General features: G+C 36.5%; 1 protein-coding gene across 1 annotated transcript; it reads left to right on the plus strand.

Annotated features, from left to right (window-relative positions):
• The first annotated feature begins 7468 nt into the window (after nucleotides 1–7468).
• On the plus strand, nucleotides 7469–7999 carry LOC112928100 (large ribosomal subunit protein eL21-like). Its single transcript, XM_072760433.1, has one exon. It carries the CDS (start codon nucleotides 7487–7489, stop codon nucleotides 7967–7969), a length of 483 nt encoding a protein of 160 aa, XP_072616534.1. The 5' UTR covers nucleotides 7469–7486; the 3' UTR covers nucleotides 7970–7999.
• Nucleotides 8000–15108: the final 7109 nt, after the last annotated feature.

Raw genomic sequence — 15108 nt, forward strand, 5'->3', positions numbered from 1 at the left:
TTTCCGTATTTCATGCATCCTCTCCTTGAGACAGTTAGAGTTAATGCTGCAAAAGAAAGAAATGCCAGGTGGAAAAACTGACAAGTCAGATATTACACAGCCACTTAATTTTTATTTTGTAATCTTCACAATCTGAGCAACCAAGTAGAATACATAAAGAAGACACTAAAATGTGGCATAATAAAATTCATTTGACCAGGAATATGGCGTTCCATGTTTTTGTCTCCAGCTCAGTTCTTTTTTTTTTCTTCATTTTTAATGTCAGCTGTGTTTTCGGGTCCAGTGCTCACTTTGACAAAAGCTACATTTAGTTGCAAATTGAGACATGGTGTGTAGCTGCTATGATTAAGGAATTTGGAATCTTTGTCCAATATTAGGCCTTGAGGGTAGAAAGAAATGCTGGGGAAAAAAACATTTCAACCTTGCCATGTTCTGATGAATGCCTGAAATAAATATTAACTGTTATTTCTGCAAACTTTCCCACTGTTTTATATACTTCATTTCCCCCATTTGTGAGTCTACAACGTATTCTGGCACATTATGGCTTTCTACTCATGATGAGTCTTCTCAGCGTGGGCTGGGTCAGTGTTTGTAGCTCAGCTGGCTGGTGCCAGAGTGGAGAGCTTGTCTGATTTGATTCCACCCCAGGCACTGAAGGATTTTCAAGATTTTCCTCTTAATATTTGGCTTTACTTGATAAACCTAGGGCATGCTGGGAAATCTCAGCAAGAGGAAAAATTTACTAACCACGGGGAGGCCTGTTTGGAGGGTTGTGGGTAAGTATGAAAGCTTATGAGTGTGACTACTAATGACTCTTGAATGTTCTGCTTTTCACAAGATTTTCCTTCAACAAGAAGTGTGTAGGCTTGTAAGGACAGAGGGTTTTTAGAAAATTCAGCCAACCTCAGAAAGACCAATGTATGACTGACTCGTTTCCCAAGAGAGAAGCCACTAGTCAGTAAGGTACGTGGAACCATATGTTTCAGGATGCAATTTAGAATTTCAGAAGCAGGAGCTGGTAAAAGGTTGCATAGGGTTTTAGCCTTTCATTTTTATCATCATTTTTCTTTTTTATTAGTTGAGTGCTGACATTGCCCTTGGCATATGCAGGATAAAAAGCATGCTATCTGCCTCTAATCAGCATTGGAGAAAGTGCTCAATTCAGAAGTGGGCTCTCTACAACTGAGAAGGTGACCAAGTCCCAAAGACTTAAAAAGTTTGTGGGTATATGTGTGTGCATGCAACCGTGCAAACCAGTTTCTCGTGTGTTTTCTTTTAGATTATATTTTTTTCTTTTTTTGTGCTTTTTTTTTTGGTTTTTGTTTTTATTCAGTCACTAAGACTTTCTGTCTTGAAAAATATTTAATAGCCTAAAATCTCATTTTGTCTGGATGCTCCAGATGTCAGCTGCCCCTATGGAGGAGGTGGTAGGGATGGTGGCTTTGCGCTGTGCCCTGGAGGAGAGAATATCACTGACTGGATGACAAGACTCTGAGGGAGTCTGTATCTAGAACTAGCTTTTCTGATCATGTGGCAGTTGTGTGAAGCATCGGACAGTGGCTGATTTCAGCATGGAGGGAATCCAACCAGAGGTGGTCTGTGTGCAGCATGTCCCATGGAAGTATAAGTAGCCTTGCCTTATGTCCCTGTAGAGGGATAACAGGGATAGCATAACGTGCCAGCTAGGATGACTCTGTGGTCCTCTGTCAGCTGAAGATAACTTCACCTTAGTTTAATTGAGTTCAGTTCACTTTATTAGGTTCCTACTTAAAAAAAAAAAAAAAGCACAAGGCTTGAACATAATTAATTCTTCTGATTTAGATACAAGTATCCTCATTTTAAATAGTAGGATATAGGATTAGAGAGAATAGGAGTCTTATCCAAGTTCATGCTACTGATTCTTCTCACCACATATCTCCATTTTGATAAAAGAGGTGGCTTTCCTTTCTATGACAATATTTCAATCTCATGCCCTGATTAGTGAGTCTATGACTTCTTTTTTTTTTTTAACTTCATTTTTTTTTCCAGAACACTTCTATGTTCACAGCAAAATTGAGAGGAGAGTACAGAGATTTCCCATGTATACCTCTCCCTCACATGCATGGTCTCCTCAGTTGTCAACACCCAGCTCCGGTACATGCGTTACCATCGGTGAAGTTACACAGACACATCGTAAATCCATAGTTTACATTCGAGTTCACTCTTGGCGGTGTACGTTCTGTAGGTTGGGACAAATGTATAATGATATGTATCCTTCATTATGATATCACACAGAGTAGATTTCATATAGAATATTGCCCTAAAAATCCTCTGTGCTCTCTGCCTGTTGATCTCTGTCCACTCCCACCCCTGGCAACCACTGATCTTTTTACCACCTTCATGGTAAGACTTTTCTGGAATGTCATACCAGAATCACATACCATGTGGCTTTTCCAAATTGACTACATTTGCTTGGTAATATGCATTTAAGACTCTTCCATGTCTTCTTTTCTTGGGGGTGGGGTGGGCTATGAACAATATATTTATTAAAAAATATATTTATTAATTAAAAATTAATGTAAGAAGAAAAAAAAGAGAGAGGGAAGCAAACCATAAGAGACTCTTAACTATGGAGAACAGACTTAGGGTTGATGGAGGGACGTGGGTGGGAGATAGGCTGAATGGGTGATGGGTATTAAGGAAGACACTTGTGATGAGCACTAGGTGTTATATATAAGTGATGAATCACTAAATTCTACACCTGAAACCAATTTTACCAAATATGTTAACTAATTAGAATCTAAATAAAAACTTGAAAAAAATTAATACAATGATTTCATTATAGTATTACATTGCATGAATGTTTCAAGGGTGAGCATTCCAAAAGGGAGAGTCTGGTGGAAGCTATATTGCTTTTTCTTTTCTTTTTTTAAAGTTTTTATATAAATTCCAGTTAGCATACAGTCTAATATTAATTTCAGGTGTACAACGTAAGGATTCAACACTTGCGTACATCACCCAGTGCTCATCATAAGCGCCCTCCTTAATCCTCATTACTTATTTCACCCATCCCTCCACCCACCTCCCCCTCTGGTAACTATCAGTTCTTTATAGTTAAGAGTCTACTTCTTGGTTTATCTCTCTCTTTTTTTTGCCCTCTTGCTCACTTATTTTGTTTCTTAAATTCCACATGGTAAAATCATATATTTGTCTTTCTCTGACTGACTTATCTCACTTAGCATAATACTCTCTAGCTCTATCCATGTCATTGCAAATGGCAAGATTTTAAGATTTTATTCCTTTTAATGGCTAAGTAATATTCCAGTGTGTGTGTGTGTGTGTGTGTGTGTGTGTGTGTGTGTGTATACACACCACTATTTTTTTGCAGGGGTGGGGAACTTTTTTTTTAATTTGAAAAAAGCAGCGTTTTATTAAATCCATACATCTGCTCTTACCAGCCTCATTGTGTGTTAGCTGCCTGTACAATGGGATTATTGCTATCAGCTTTTTTTTAAAATAAATTTATTTTTTATTGGTGTTCAATTTGCCAACATATAGAATAACACCCAGTGCTCATCCCATCAAGTGCCCCCCTCAGTGCCCGTCACCCAGTCACCCCCACCCCCCGCCCACCTCCCTTTCTACCACCCCTAGTTCGTTCCCCAGAGTTAGGAGTCTCTCATGTTCTGTCTCCCTTTCTGATATTTCCCACTCATTTTCTCTCCTTTCCCCTTTATTCCCTTTCACTATTTTTTATATTCCCCAAATGAATGAGACCACATAATGTTTGTCCTTCTCCTATTGACTTATTTCACTCAGCATAATACCCTCCAGTTTAAAAACTTTAAAAACTTAAAAAAATATTTTATTTACAATTTGCCAACATATAGTATAACACCCAGTGTTCATTCCATCAAGTGCCCTCCATAGTGCCCTTCACCAAGTTACCCCATCCCCGCAACTCCTTCCCCTTCTGCAATCCTTTGTTTCCCAGAGTTAGGAGTCTCTCATGGTTTGTCTTCCCCTCTAATTTTTCCTCACTCAGTTTCTTTCCTCTTCCCTATAGTCCCTTTCACTATTTCTTTTATTCCACATATGAGTGAAACCATATGATGATTGTTTTTCTCCGATTGACTTATTTCAGTCAGCATAATGTGCTCTGCTTCCATCCATGTTGAAGCAAATGGTGAGTATTCATCCTTTTTGATGGCTGAGTAATATTCCTATATATATATATATATATATATATATATATAATCTTTATGATATCTTCTTTATCCATTCATCAATTGATGGACACTTGGGCTGTTTCTGTAATCTGGCTATTGTAGATAATTCTGCTACAAAAATCGGAGTGCAGTAGCCTCCATATCTTTTAATATCTTGATAATTCATTTTTTAAGTGTTGAATAATATTCCATTGTCTGGATGATGTACCACAGTTTATTTGCCCATTTGCCTGCTGAAGAACATCTTTGTTGATTCCAAGTTTGAGCAACCATGAATAAAGCTGCTATAAACATCTGTGTGCAGGGTTTTATGTGGACATGTTTTCAACTCCTTTGAGTAAATACCAAGAAATGCAATTGCTCTTGTATGTTGTGTTGTATGGTGAGAGTATACTTAGTTTTGTAAGAAACTGCCAAACTGTCTTCCAAGGTGGCTATACCATTCTGCATTCCCATATGTACACACATATATGCATGTAATATATGTATACTATATACATAATGAACAATATATATACATATATACACATATATAATGACATTTATATATATATTACATATATATTAGATACATATATCTTTTTTTGGTGGAAACTGGCTCATGTGAGTGTCATGGGTTGGCAGATCCAAAATTTGTAGGACATTAGGACATTAGGACAGCAGCCTTAGACAGAGGTTAGTTAGTATTGTACTCTTAGGTCTGAAGTCTGTAGGGCAGGCTTGGCATGCCAGAAACTAGGGCAGGATATGTATTTACAGTTTTGAGACAGAACTCTTCTCTAGAAACCTCAGTTTCTGCTCTTAAGGCTTTCAACTGATTGAATGAGGCTCACTCATATTATTGAGCGTAATCTCCTTTACTTAAAGTCAGCTGATTGTAAGTGTTATGTCCAAAAACAGCTTCACAGCAATATCTAGACTAGTTTTGGCCAATCAGCTAGGCACCAAACCCTAGCCAAGTTGACACATAAAAATTTAACTGTCACATCCATGTTGTATTTTTTTTATTGTAGCAGAAATAACAATTAACTTGGTGCACCACCTGTGCAAGATTTTTCTAGAAGTCTATTTTAGGGTCTCAGCCTAAAACTTGTGTTGACATCCCTTTTAACAAATTTATAAGGACCCAATCCTCTTTCTGCTTAAAATAATTAGAATGGTTTCTTTTATTTGCAACTGAACCTCATTGCTATTCTAGCAAAGTCTTGGTATGAAAGCATGACCGGGAGAGTATGAGAAAGAAACTCTATAGGCCAAGTATATTCATGAGCATAGATGCAAAAGTAGCAACTAAAACATTAGCAGTTGAACTCAGGAATCAAAAAGCTAATATATGATCAAGTTGGGTTTACATCAGAAAAGCAAAGTTCATTAGAAAAATAGTTATTTTACCACATTAACAGATTTAATATTAAATATATAAAAAGCATTTGATAAAATGCTATTAGGGAACTAGAAATACACATGAATTTCCTTAACTCAATAACACATATCTAAAATGTTTCATGTCATCAGACATGAAACAACAGTAAATTCAATGTTAAGCAGAAAACCTTCCCTTTAAAAAGAGAGTAGCAGGATAAGGACAGTAACTATGACCATTTAGGTGCAATGTTGCAGTAAAAATTTCAGAAATAGTACTCCTAAGAAAAATGAAATAATAGTTGTAAAGATTGTAAAAGTGGGAACAAAATTTTTGTTATTTGTGGTTGAAATTATCATAGAAAAACCCATAAAATGTAGAGACAAATATTAGAATTAGTAAGAGTTCAACAAGGTTTCTGGATGAAGCTCAATATATAAAAGTCGACTACTTTTCTAAACACCAGACACTGACCTTTAAAAATACAATTAACACAATAGGTAGGAATAGGGAAAATAAAGACCATTAAGGAGAAATTTATGACAATTTTATTGAAAACCCCTAAAGACTGAAATAACTGAGGCTATATACCACATTTTAGCATAAGAAGGTTCAATATTATAAGGATGTTAGTCCTCACCAAATTGATCTACATTTTTAAAAGAAATTCCAATCAAAATCCCAGCAAGAGCTTTTATAGAACTTTTCAAGTATATTTTAAAATTTATAAGAAAAAATAGAGGTAAAGATAGCCCAGATGCTCAGATGCTCTGGAAGAAGCACATGGTGGGGACTGGAGGTTGGTTGGGGTGGGGGAGGAGGGCAAAGGACTTATAAACGTTAAACACTATGGTAATTACATCAGTAGGTAGTAGTATGTATATATTGATAAATAGATAATCAATGAAATATGCAACAGCTCAGAAATAGACATATAAGTGGAAATATGCATGGCAGAAATAGCAGTGGCTATGGAAAAATAGAAAATTGGATTCCTACATGACAGGATAGACAAGTCAACTCTAGATGTAATAAGCATTTACATGTGATAGGCAAAACTTCCAAAGGAAGTTTCCTTTCTGAGGCAATACAGAATAGGTTTATACTTTTAGTTGAAAATTTGAACAAAACATAACAGGCAAAAACTGATTTAGGAATTAGTTGCTCATTAAATATTTGGTAGAACTTGCATATAAAACTGCCTGGTTTTGGGGTTTCCTTTATGAAAAAAAGGTTAAATGAATTCAATTTCTCTAATGAGTATGGATATATTCAAGTTTTTTATTTTTCTCTTAAGTTTTGGTAATTTAACTGTCTCAGGGAATTTGTTTGATTTTTTCCCCCAAAATTTTCAAATTTATAGACAAAAAACTATAATCTTAAAAAAAATCTTATCTTTTCTGAATCTGTGATTGTAACCTACTTTTATTCCTAATACTATACCTTTTCTACTTTTTCTTAATCTTGCTGAAATTGGTCAAATTTACTACTCCATTAAAAAAATTATTTTGTCGGAATACCTGGATGGCCCAGTGTTTGAGCATCTGCCTTCAGCTCAGGGGGTGATTCCGGCATCCAGGATCGAGTCCCACATTGGGCTCCTTGCAAGGAACCTGCTTCTCCCTCTGCCTGTGTTTCTACCCCCACCCCCTCTCTACCTCATGAATAAATAAATAAAATCTTAAAATTTTTTTTTTCAATTGATCGTCTTTATCAACATCTTCATTTCCTATTTTATTCCTGTTTCATTTTATCTTTACTGTTTAACTTTCCTATTTTCTTCATTTTTAGTAGATTGATTTTTTTAAAAAAATTTCTTAGGTTGGACTCTTTATTTATATTTACCCCTTTTCTCTAATAAAAACATTTATGCTTCCTTTCGGCCGGAACTGCCATCTTCCAGTAATTCGCCAAAATGACCAATACAAAGGGAAAGAGGAGAGGTACCCACTATCTGTTCTCTAGGCCTTTTAGAAAACATGGAGTTGTTCCTTTGGCCACATACATGCAAATCTATAAGAAAGGTGATATTGTGGACATCAAGGGAATGGGCACTGTTCAAAAAGGAATGCCCCACAAATGTTACCATGGCAAAACTGGAAGGGTCTACAATGTTACTCAGCATGCTGTTGGCATTGTTGTAAACCAACAAGTTAAGGGCAAGATTCTTGCCAAGAGAATTAATGTCCGCATTGAGCATATTAAACACTCAAAGAGCCGAGATAGCTTCCTGAAGCGTGTGAAGGAAAATGATCAGAAAAAGAAGGAAGCCAAAGAGAAAGGTACTTGGGTCCAACTGAAGCGCCAGCCTGCCCCACCCAGAGAAGCACACTTTGTGAGAACCAATGGAAAGGAGCCTGAACTGCTGGAGCCCATTCCTTATGAATTCATGGCATGATAACTGTAAAGAAAATAAAAGACCTCAGGATTGTAAAAAACAAAACAAAAAAAACAAAACAAAAACAAAAACAAAAAAACCATTCATGGCTACAAGTGTTATTTCAATTACCTTTTTTTCACTTTTTTTCTCGTTTTTGTTTGTTTAATTCCAGTGTAGTTAACACAAAGTATTATATTAGTTTCAGTTATACAGTATAGTGATTCAACAATTCTATACATTACTCAGTGCTCATCATTCAATCCCCATCATCTATTTCACCCATTCCCCCACCCACCTCTTCTCTGGCAACCAGCAGTTTGTTCTCTATCGTTAAGAGTATGTATTTTTGTCTTTTTCTTTGTTTGCTTGTTTTGTTTCTTAAAGTCCACATACGAGTGAAATCATATGGTATTGTCTTTCTCTGAGTGACTTATTTCACTTAGCATTATACTCTCTAGCTCCATCCATGGTGTTGCAAATGACAAGATTTAATTCTTTTATGGCTAAGTAATATTCCAGTGTGTGTATGTGTGTGTGTGTGTGTGTGTGTGTGTGTGCATCTCACATCTTATTTATCCTTTCATCTGTCAGTGGACACTTGGGCTGCTTCCGTAATTTGGCTATTATAAATAATGCTGCTATAAACACACAGGGACATGTATCTTTTCAAATTAGTGTTTTTGTATTCTTTGGGTAAATATCCGTTAGCAGAATTACTGGATCATATGGTAATTAAATTTAAATGTTCTTTTCTATTTTTGATTTTTTGGAGGAACCTCTATACGGTTTCCATTGTGGCTGCACCAACTTGCATTCCCATGAAAAGTTCATGAGGATTCCTTCTTATCCACATCCCTGCCAACATTTGTTTCTTGTGTTTTTGATTTTAGCCATTCTGACAGGTGTGAGGTGATGTCACATTGTGGTTTTGATTTGCATTTCCCTGATGATCAGTGATGTTGAGCATCTTTTCATGTGTGTGTTGGCCACCTGGTTGTCTTCTTTGGAGACGTCTGTTCATATCTTCTGCCTATTTTATATTGGAGTATTTGGTTTTTGCTGTTGAATTGGATAAGCCCTTTATAGATTTTTTATAGTAACTCTATCGAATATGTCATTTGCAAATTCAATGGGCTTTCTGTTTTGTTGATGGTTTCCTTTGTTCTGTAGAAGCTTTTAAAAAAATTTGGTATAGTCCCAATAGTTTATTTTTGGTTTTGTTTCCCTTGCCTCAAGAGGCATATTTAGAAAAATGTTGCTATGGCCAATGTCCAAGAAATTACTGCCTGTGTTCTCTTCTAGGACTTTTATGGTTTCAAATCTCACATTTAGGTCCTTAATCCATTTTGAGTTTATTTTTGTGTATGGTGTCCAGTTTCATTGTTTTGCAAGTAGTTGTCCAGTTTTCCCAACATCATTTGTTGAAGAGACTTTTTCCCACTGCATGTTTATGCATCCTTTGTTGAAGATTAATTGATTATATAATTGTGGGTTTACTTCTGGGATCTCTATTCTGTTCTGTTGATCTGCATGTCTATTTCTGTGCCAGTACCCTACTGTTTTGATCACTACAGCTTTGTAGTATATCTTGGAATCTGAGATTGCAATACTGCCAGTTTTGTATTTCTTTTTTCAGGATCACTTTGACTATTTGAGATCTTCTGTGGTTCCCTACAAATTTTAGGATTATTTGTTTTAACGTTAATTACCTTTTTTTTGTTGTTCTTAATTACCCTTTTAACTGCATTCCTCAAATTTTGCTATATGTTTTTGTTATTGTTTCAAATTTTTTATATGATTTCTCCATCAAGCCATGAATTACTAAGAAGTGTATTTTTAACTTCCTAAATACACGGACTTGAAGAAATCCTCCTCTCTCTGATTTCTAATTTAATATTATTGAGATCAGAGAATGCAGATTATGATAGGGCTCTTTGAAATTTATTGAGACTTTCCTTTGTGGTCAGTTTTTTAAGATAGTCCATGTATACTTGAATAGAATGCTTATTCTCTATATTCTATAAATGTACATTAATATATTGACTATTAATTGTGTTCTTTGAATATCCCATGCACTTTCTGATTCTTTGCTTACTTGATCTTTAAATTACTGATAGAGGTGTGTTAAAACCTATAACTATGATGATGGTTGATTTGTCAATTTCTCCTTTTCATTCTATAATTTTTGTTGTATGTATTTGAAGGTACATGTATTTGAATGTACATGCATGTATTTCATGTATATGGATTTAGTATTTTTACATCTTTCTGGAGAACTACATTTTTATTAATATGTAGAAGCCCTCTCCACCTTAAATTTTTTCCCCTTAAAGATTATTTTTTGTCTGATATTATTATAACTATATCAGATTTCTTTTGGTTAATACATACTTTTTCTATATTTTAATTTTTCTGCAGTTTATTTTCAGATGTCCCTTTTGTAAATTTCATTTGAGATATGCCTTAAAGAATATATAGTTTCACATTCTTTGTCTTTTAGTTGGGCAATTGAGTCCACTTATGTATATTTTGATCCACTTCATCCATCTTCTTTTGTGAGTTTTGTTGGCCAAATCTATTTTGTGCAGTAAGAACTTTAAGCTTTTCCCTTTTAGGTAACTGGAAATTATCAAAGTGTCTATTAAATACAATTTAGTATATATACACAGATACATGCCTCATAGGAAGTAGGTTATTTTTACCTTCATTTTACATCTGAGGAAATGGAGCCAGACTGGTTAATTGTCAGCCTTTAGGTCTATTATGTGACTATTATGTGACTAAATTTGAACCCAGATCTAGAATTGGACCCCAAGTCCACCATTTTTTTCATGCTTCCATCTTGTCTTCAGGATAGAGAGGTTCTGTTACCTACAATGGAACTACAGATGGCAGTAAAGATCAAAGGGGGAAGAGGAATTCCAGGAGAAGCTGGTGGGGTGTGTTGAGCTCAGAACTTTTATCGTTTTTAAAGGAAGTTGAATAAAGGTTTGAAAGTGAATGATGTTTTGCTTTGTATCTTAGTTCTTTGAAGAGATGTATTCATTAGAAAGTGATGATGTTTGCTGCAATAAAAGTGATTTTTAAACACAGGGTCATTTTGTTTATTAGTCATGATCTTTTATCTATGATAAAATGAAAATTTTATAAAACCATACTTTGGAACAGAAATGAATGGTGATTTTTGTCAGCTCTTTTGGTAACTGAAGAGAATGAAGATTATTGTTGAACAATTCTGACAATGAGAAGACCTAACCCCAAGTCTATTTTAATGATTCAGAAAGATCAAAGCATAGAATTTCTCTCTGTTAAATTATTCTGTTTTATTGTTCAATAATTTGCTTGGCAAAAATTTCTTGAGAATCTTCTTAGGGTCCTGAAGCTAGTTTTGGCAATAAGATTAGGATTTGAGAGGAAACAATGGTTTGGTTAAATAAAACTTTGATCATTAATTGTCTAAAGTAATAGAGATCATGTGATTAAGGGGCAGGGAAGGGATTGGAACTGTTTAGGGGGGATTAATGAATCTGTAAATGGAAACAGACTGATTTTCTTTATGGATTCTATGAAATCTCAAGATAATTGTTTTTTTCATATTAGATCACAGCAGCAGCTTTCTAGACCCAGTGCCAGATCCCCTTGTCCAAATTGCAGCCCCTTCACAGTGATGTGGAGTTCTGATAAGAGCTCTAAGTAGCTTGAACATACTGTGGGAATTATGTTGAAGCTGGCTTCAGAATCCCTGTTTTGCAGGCTGAGGTCACTGATATTTTTGAGAGTATGCTGCAAAATTCATTTTCAAAGGAAATATACTTATTCTAAAAGAAAAAGCCTTTTACATGAACAAAATCTAGTTCTAGATCTTAAATTTGTTTGAACATTAACAAAGGCTGAATTTCACTTTGATTCACTGATATTCTAAGTCACCAAAACAGGATGATGATTGTTGATGCCCCTTTCCTTCTGCTGTAGGATCACCTCTACGTTGTATTAATATAGGAAGTGCAGGTGGTCTATGAGATGTACCAATAGTTAAAAGTTATGATAGTAGACTTTTAACTGATCCCTCATGTCTATTCTTATTCTGTACAATTTATACAGATATTGCTATTGAAATAATTTTTTAAAGCCATTTGAAAGTTATGGATAAAGGTACTGCCTCTGTCACTTGGGTTAAAAGCTATTCCCAGTCCAGTCACAACCTGCCATTCTCATCTCACCTCTAATCCTTTATCACCACCTCTACACACACACACACACACACACACACACACAGTTTTGATCACAACAGGGTATTTGTTCTTTTCTTTGTACATGCTATTCATACTGCCTGAAATACTCTACCATTATAATCTCAAGACCCATATTAAATATCATTGGTCTTTGAAGCCATACTGTACCTGCCTTCCATAGTTGTTCCCTCCCTCCTCTGTGATCCCAAAGCATACTATAAATTCATCATTTTATGGGCTTTACCAATCACAGTCTAGTAATCCATAAACTATAGCACTATAGCACATTGCCATTCAGGGAAAGCCCACAGAGAGTAGCTGCGCAGGGATTAACTTCATTCTGCAAGTTTACTACCGTTGTTCTTGTAACTTCTCACCTTGCTCCTTGTTAGCTCTAGGGCAGAAAAATACACTTGCTGGCAGTATACCTTAGACTTAAGTAAATAATGGAGCATGTAAAAGAGGCTAGTACTAAGAAATGACAGCAAGGAGACTAGGGGGGATTTCTGTGATCCCATGGTGGGTTGTCTGAGCCCACCCTGCTCGAGTGACCATCTGTATCTGAGGGATGCACAGAAAATAGGGATAAGCAAATCAAAGATTACCAATAGAACACATTCTGCTTATATCTAAGAAACCTAGGATTAAGTTAAGCATGTGAAAAAGAAAAATAACCTTCTCTAAGTGCTGATATTTCTGTAAAACTAGTATTAGTCATACATTTCTATTTTAATATAATGGTAAGAAATATAAATGCATGTTTGTGCTGAGGTATTATAAAAAATAGTTCAGGTTTTACTTATAATTTGGAAAAGTGTAATAATCTGTTAACCTCAACTTTAGAAAGATGGGCTATTCAAGGCTATAGACTAGTCTGGTAATACTAGTTAACAGTTGCCATTTATTCAGTGCCTGTTAAATCCCAAGCACTGTGAGGGATGCCTCACAACTATATTTTACTTTTGCATGTTTAGTTTAATCCACACAAAATACTTTTAGACTAGGTACACTCATATCTATTTTATAGAATAGACAACTGATGCCCTGAGAAATTGAATAACTTGCTCCGTGTCACCCATTTTGTGAGTAGAGTCTGAATTAGAATTCCAGTCTTTCTGCCTCCAAAGCACATGCTCTTTTTGTCGTACAAGGCTGCCTCACAAGGTAACTTTTGAGGAATAATATCTATGAAGAAATAGTTTCTCAGAGACTTGACCTGCAAACTAACACCTATAACTCAATAGCAGACAATTCCACCAGTTAAGAGAAATATATTTAAGAAATCAATTTGGGGGGTGCCTGCATGGCTCAGTCAGTTAACTATCTGCCTTTGGCTCTGGTCATGATCCTATAGGGTCCTGGGATCAAGCCCCATGTCGGGCTCCTTGCTCAGTGAGGACCTGCTTCTCCCACTGCCTCTGCTTATGCTCTCTCTCTCTCTCTCTCTCTCATTCAAATACATGAATAAAATCTTAAAAAAAAAAAGAAATAAATTTGGCATCCAAAAAATATGCCTACCACGTACAATGACTACAAAAATACTTGAAATAAGTGATCAGATATGGTTTATCTCTTGAGGGTTTTCCATCACTGTCCAACCCAACATGAGACCTTCTGACAAGATCTCCATGGACACCAACCATGTAAAGGTTGTGACCTACAACCCCATTTGTCCATGGCCCTGTCCCACACTCATTCTTCTCTGTGCTTCTCTTGGCTTCCTATTTACCTGACCCTGTGTCTGGTCACAGTATCCGTACAGTCTTCCTCACTGTGTTCTCTGTATTACACAGGCCTCTCTCTTCTGACCCTTAACAAAATTCTGGCCTCTGATCTGACACTGCAGAGCTGGATGGCCTTGATCCTCTAGGATGCTGTTTCTCTGGGAGTGGTTTGGAGACCACTTCTATACAGATTACGTTGGGGGAAGGCTTGTAGAATATCTGAACTGACTGAATCAAGACCTCTGGGGAGTGGGTCCTGCAGTCTGCACTTTAACAGGCTTTCTCATTGATTCTTATGTGACCAATGCCTTACGAGTACTGCCCTGCATTTCGTGTGACCCCTAGGGGTCCCTACCTCTGCAGTGACTTTCCCACATGTGAGAGCTCACTGGTCTGACCCAAATATACTATTTCTTTGTTCCATTCATGTGTTTAACTAGGAGCTGTTTACAGTCACTGAGAGTGACTGCCTGCCCTTTGCAATCACAAATGTAATGTTCTCTTTACTTCACATATAACCTAGTTTCCCCAAAGCCTCATTTGTTTGTGGGTACAAATAAAGCCACTTAATGTTTATAACCCAAATTTCACCGACTCATGCCTGTACCTACATAATACAAAACCTCAATTCCCTGCAAAATTCTCTCCCAGTATTTCTGGGAGGTCTTGGAAGGTGCCTCACAGGTGCTCTCAGTCCCACTTCTCCTCTGTACTGTACTGCTTGCTGATGTGTGTTGCTTTTGGAGTCATTTTGTCTATGCTTCTCCATGACTCCAAGACTGACGGCCCCCCTGCAGATGCTGATCCGCATGACCAGGACTAGGTGCTCTAGCTGCAAATCCTCAGGGAGCTGAGAGTGGTGCTGTGTTCCCAGGCATCCTAATGGGGATGGAGCCACTCAGAGCTAGACGTACAAGTGGGGAGGATGCTGTTCGCTCTGACTGTGTTGTATTTTTTTCTATTTAAGCAACACTGCTACTTCCCTGGGTCCCCAAAGTCCCTTGTGGAACTATTTCACTTAATTTGGACATGCAGCACTCCTCTCTTCAACATCCCAGGCAAACAAATACTTGCCTGTATTTCCATCCACTTCCCCTGGGTGCCCACAAATAAACCATATACCTTACAACCTCTGTGAAACATCTACTCCTCATAGTTCATCACATGCTCAGCCATGTCTGAATCTCTGAAGCTCCTTTAA

Source organism: Vulpes vulpes, chromosome 6 (assembly GCF_048418805.1).
Source record: "Vulpes vulpes isolate BD-2025 chromosome 6, VulVul3, whole genome shotgun sequence".
Taxonomy (NCBI): Eukaryota; Metazoa; Chordata; class Mammalia; order Carnivora; family Canidae; genus Vulpes; species Vulpes vulpes.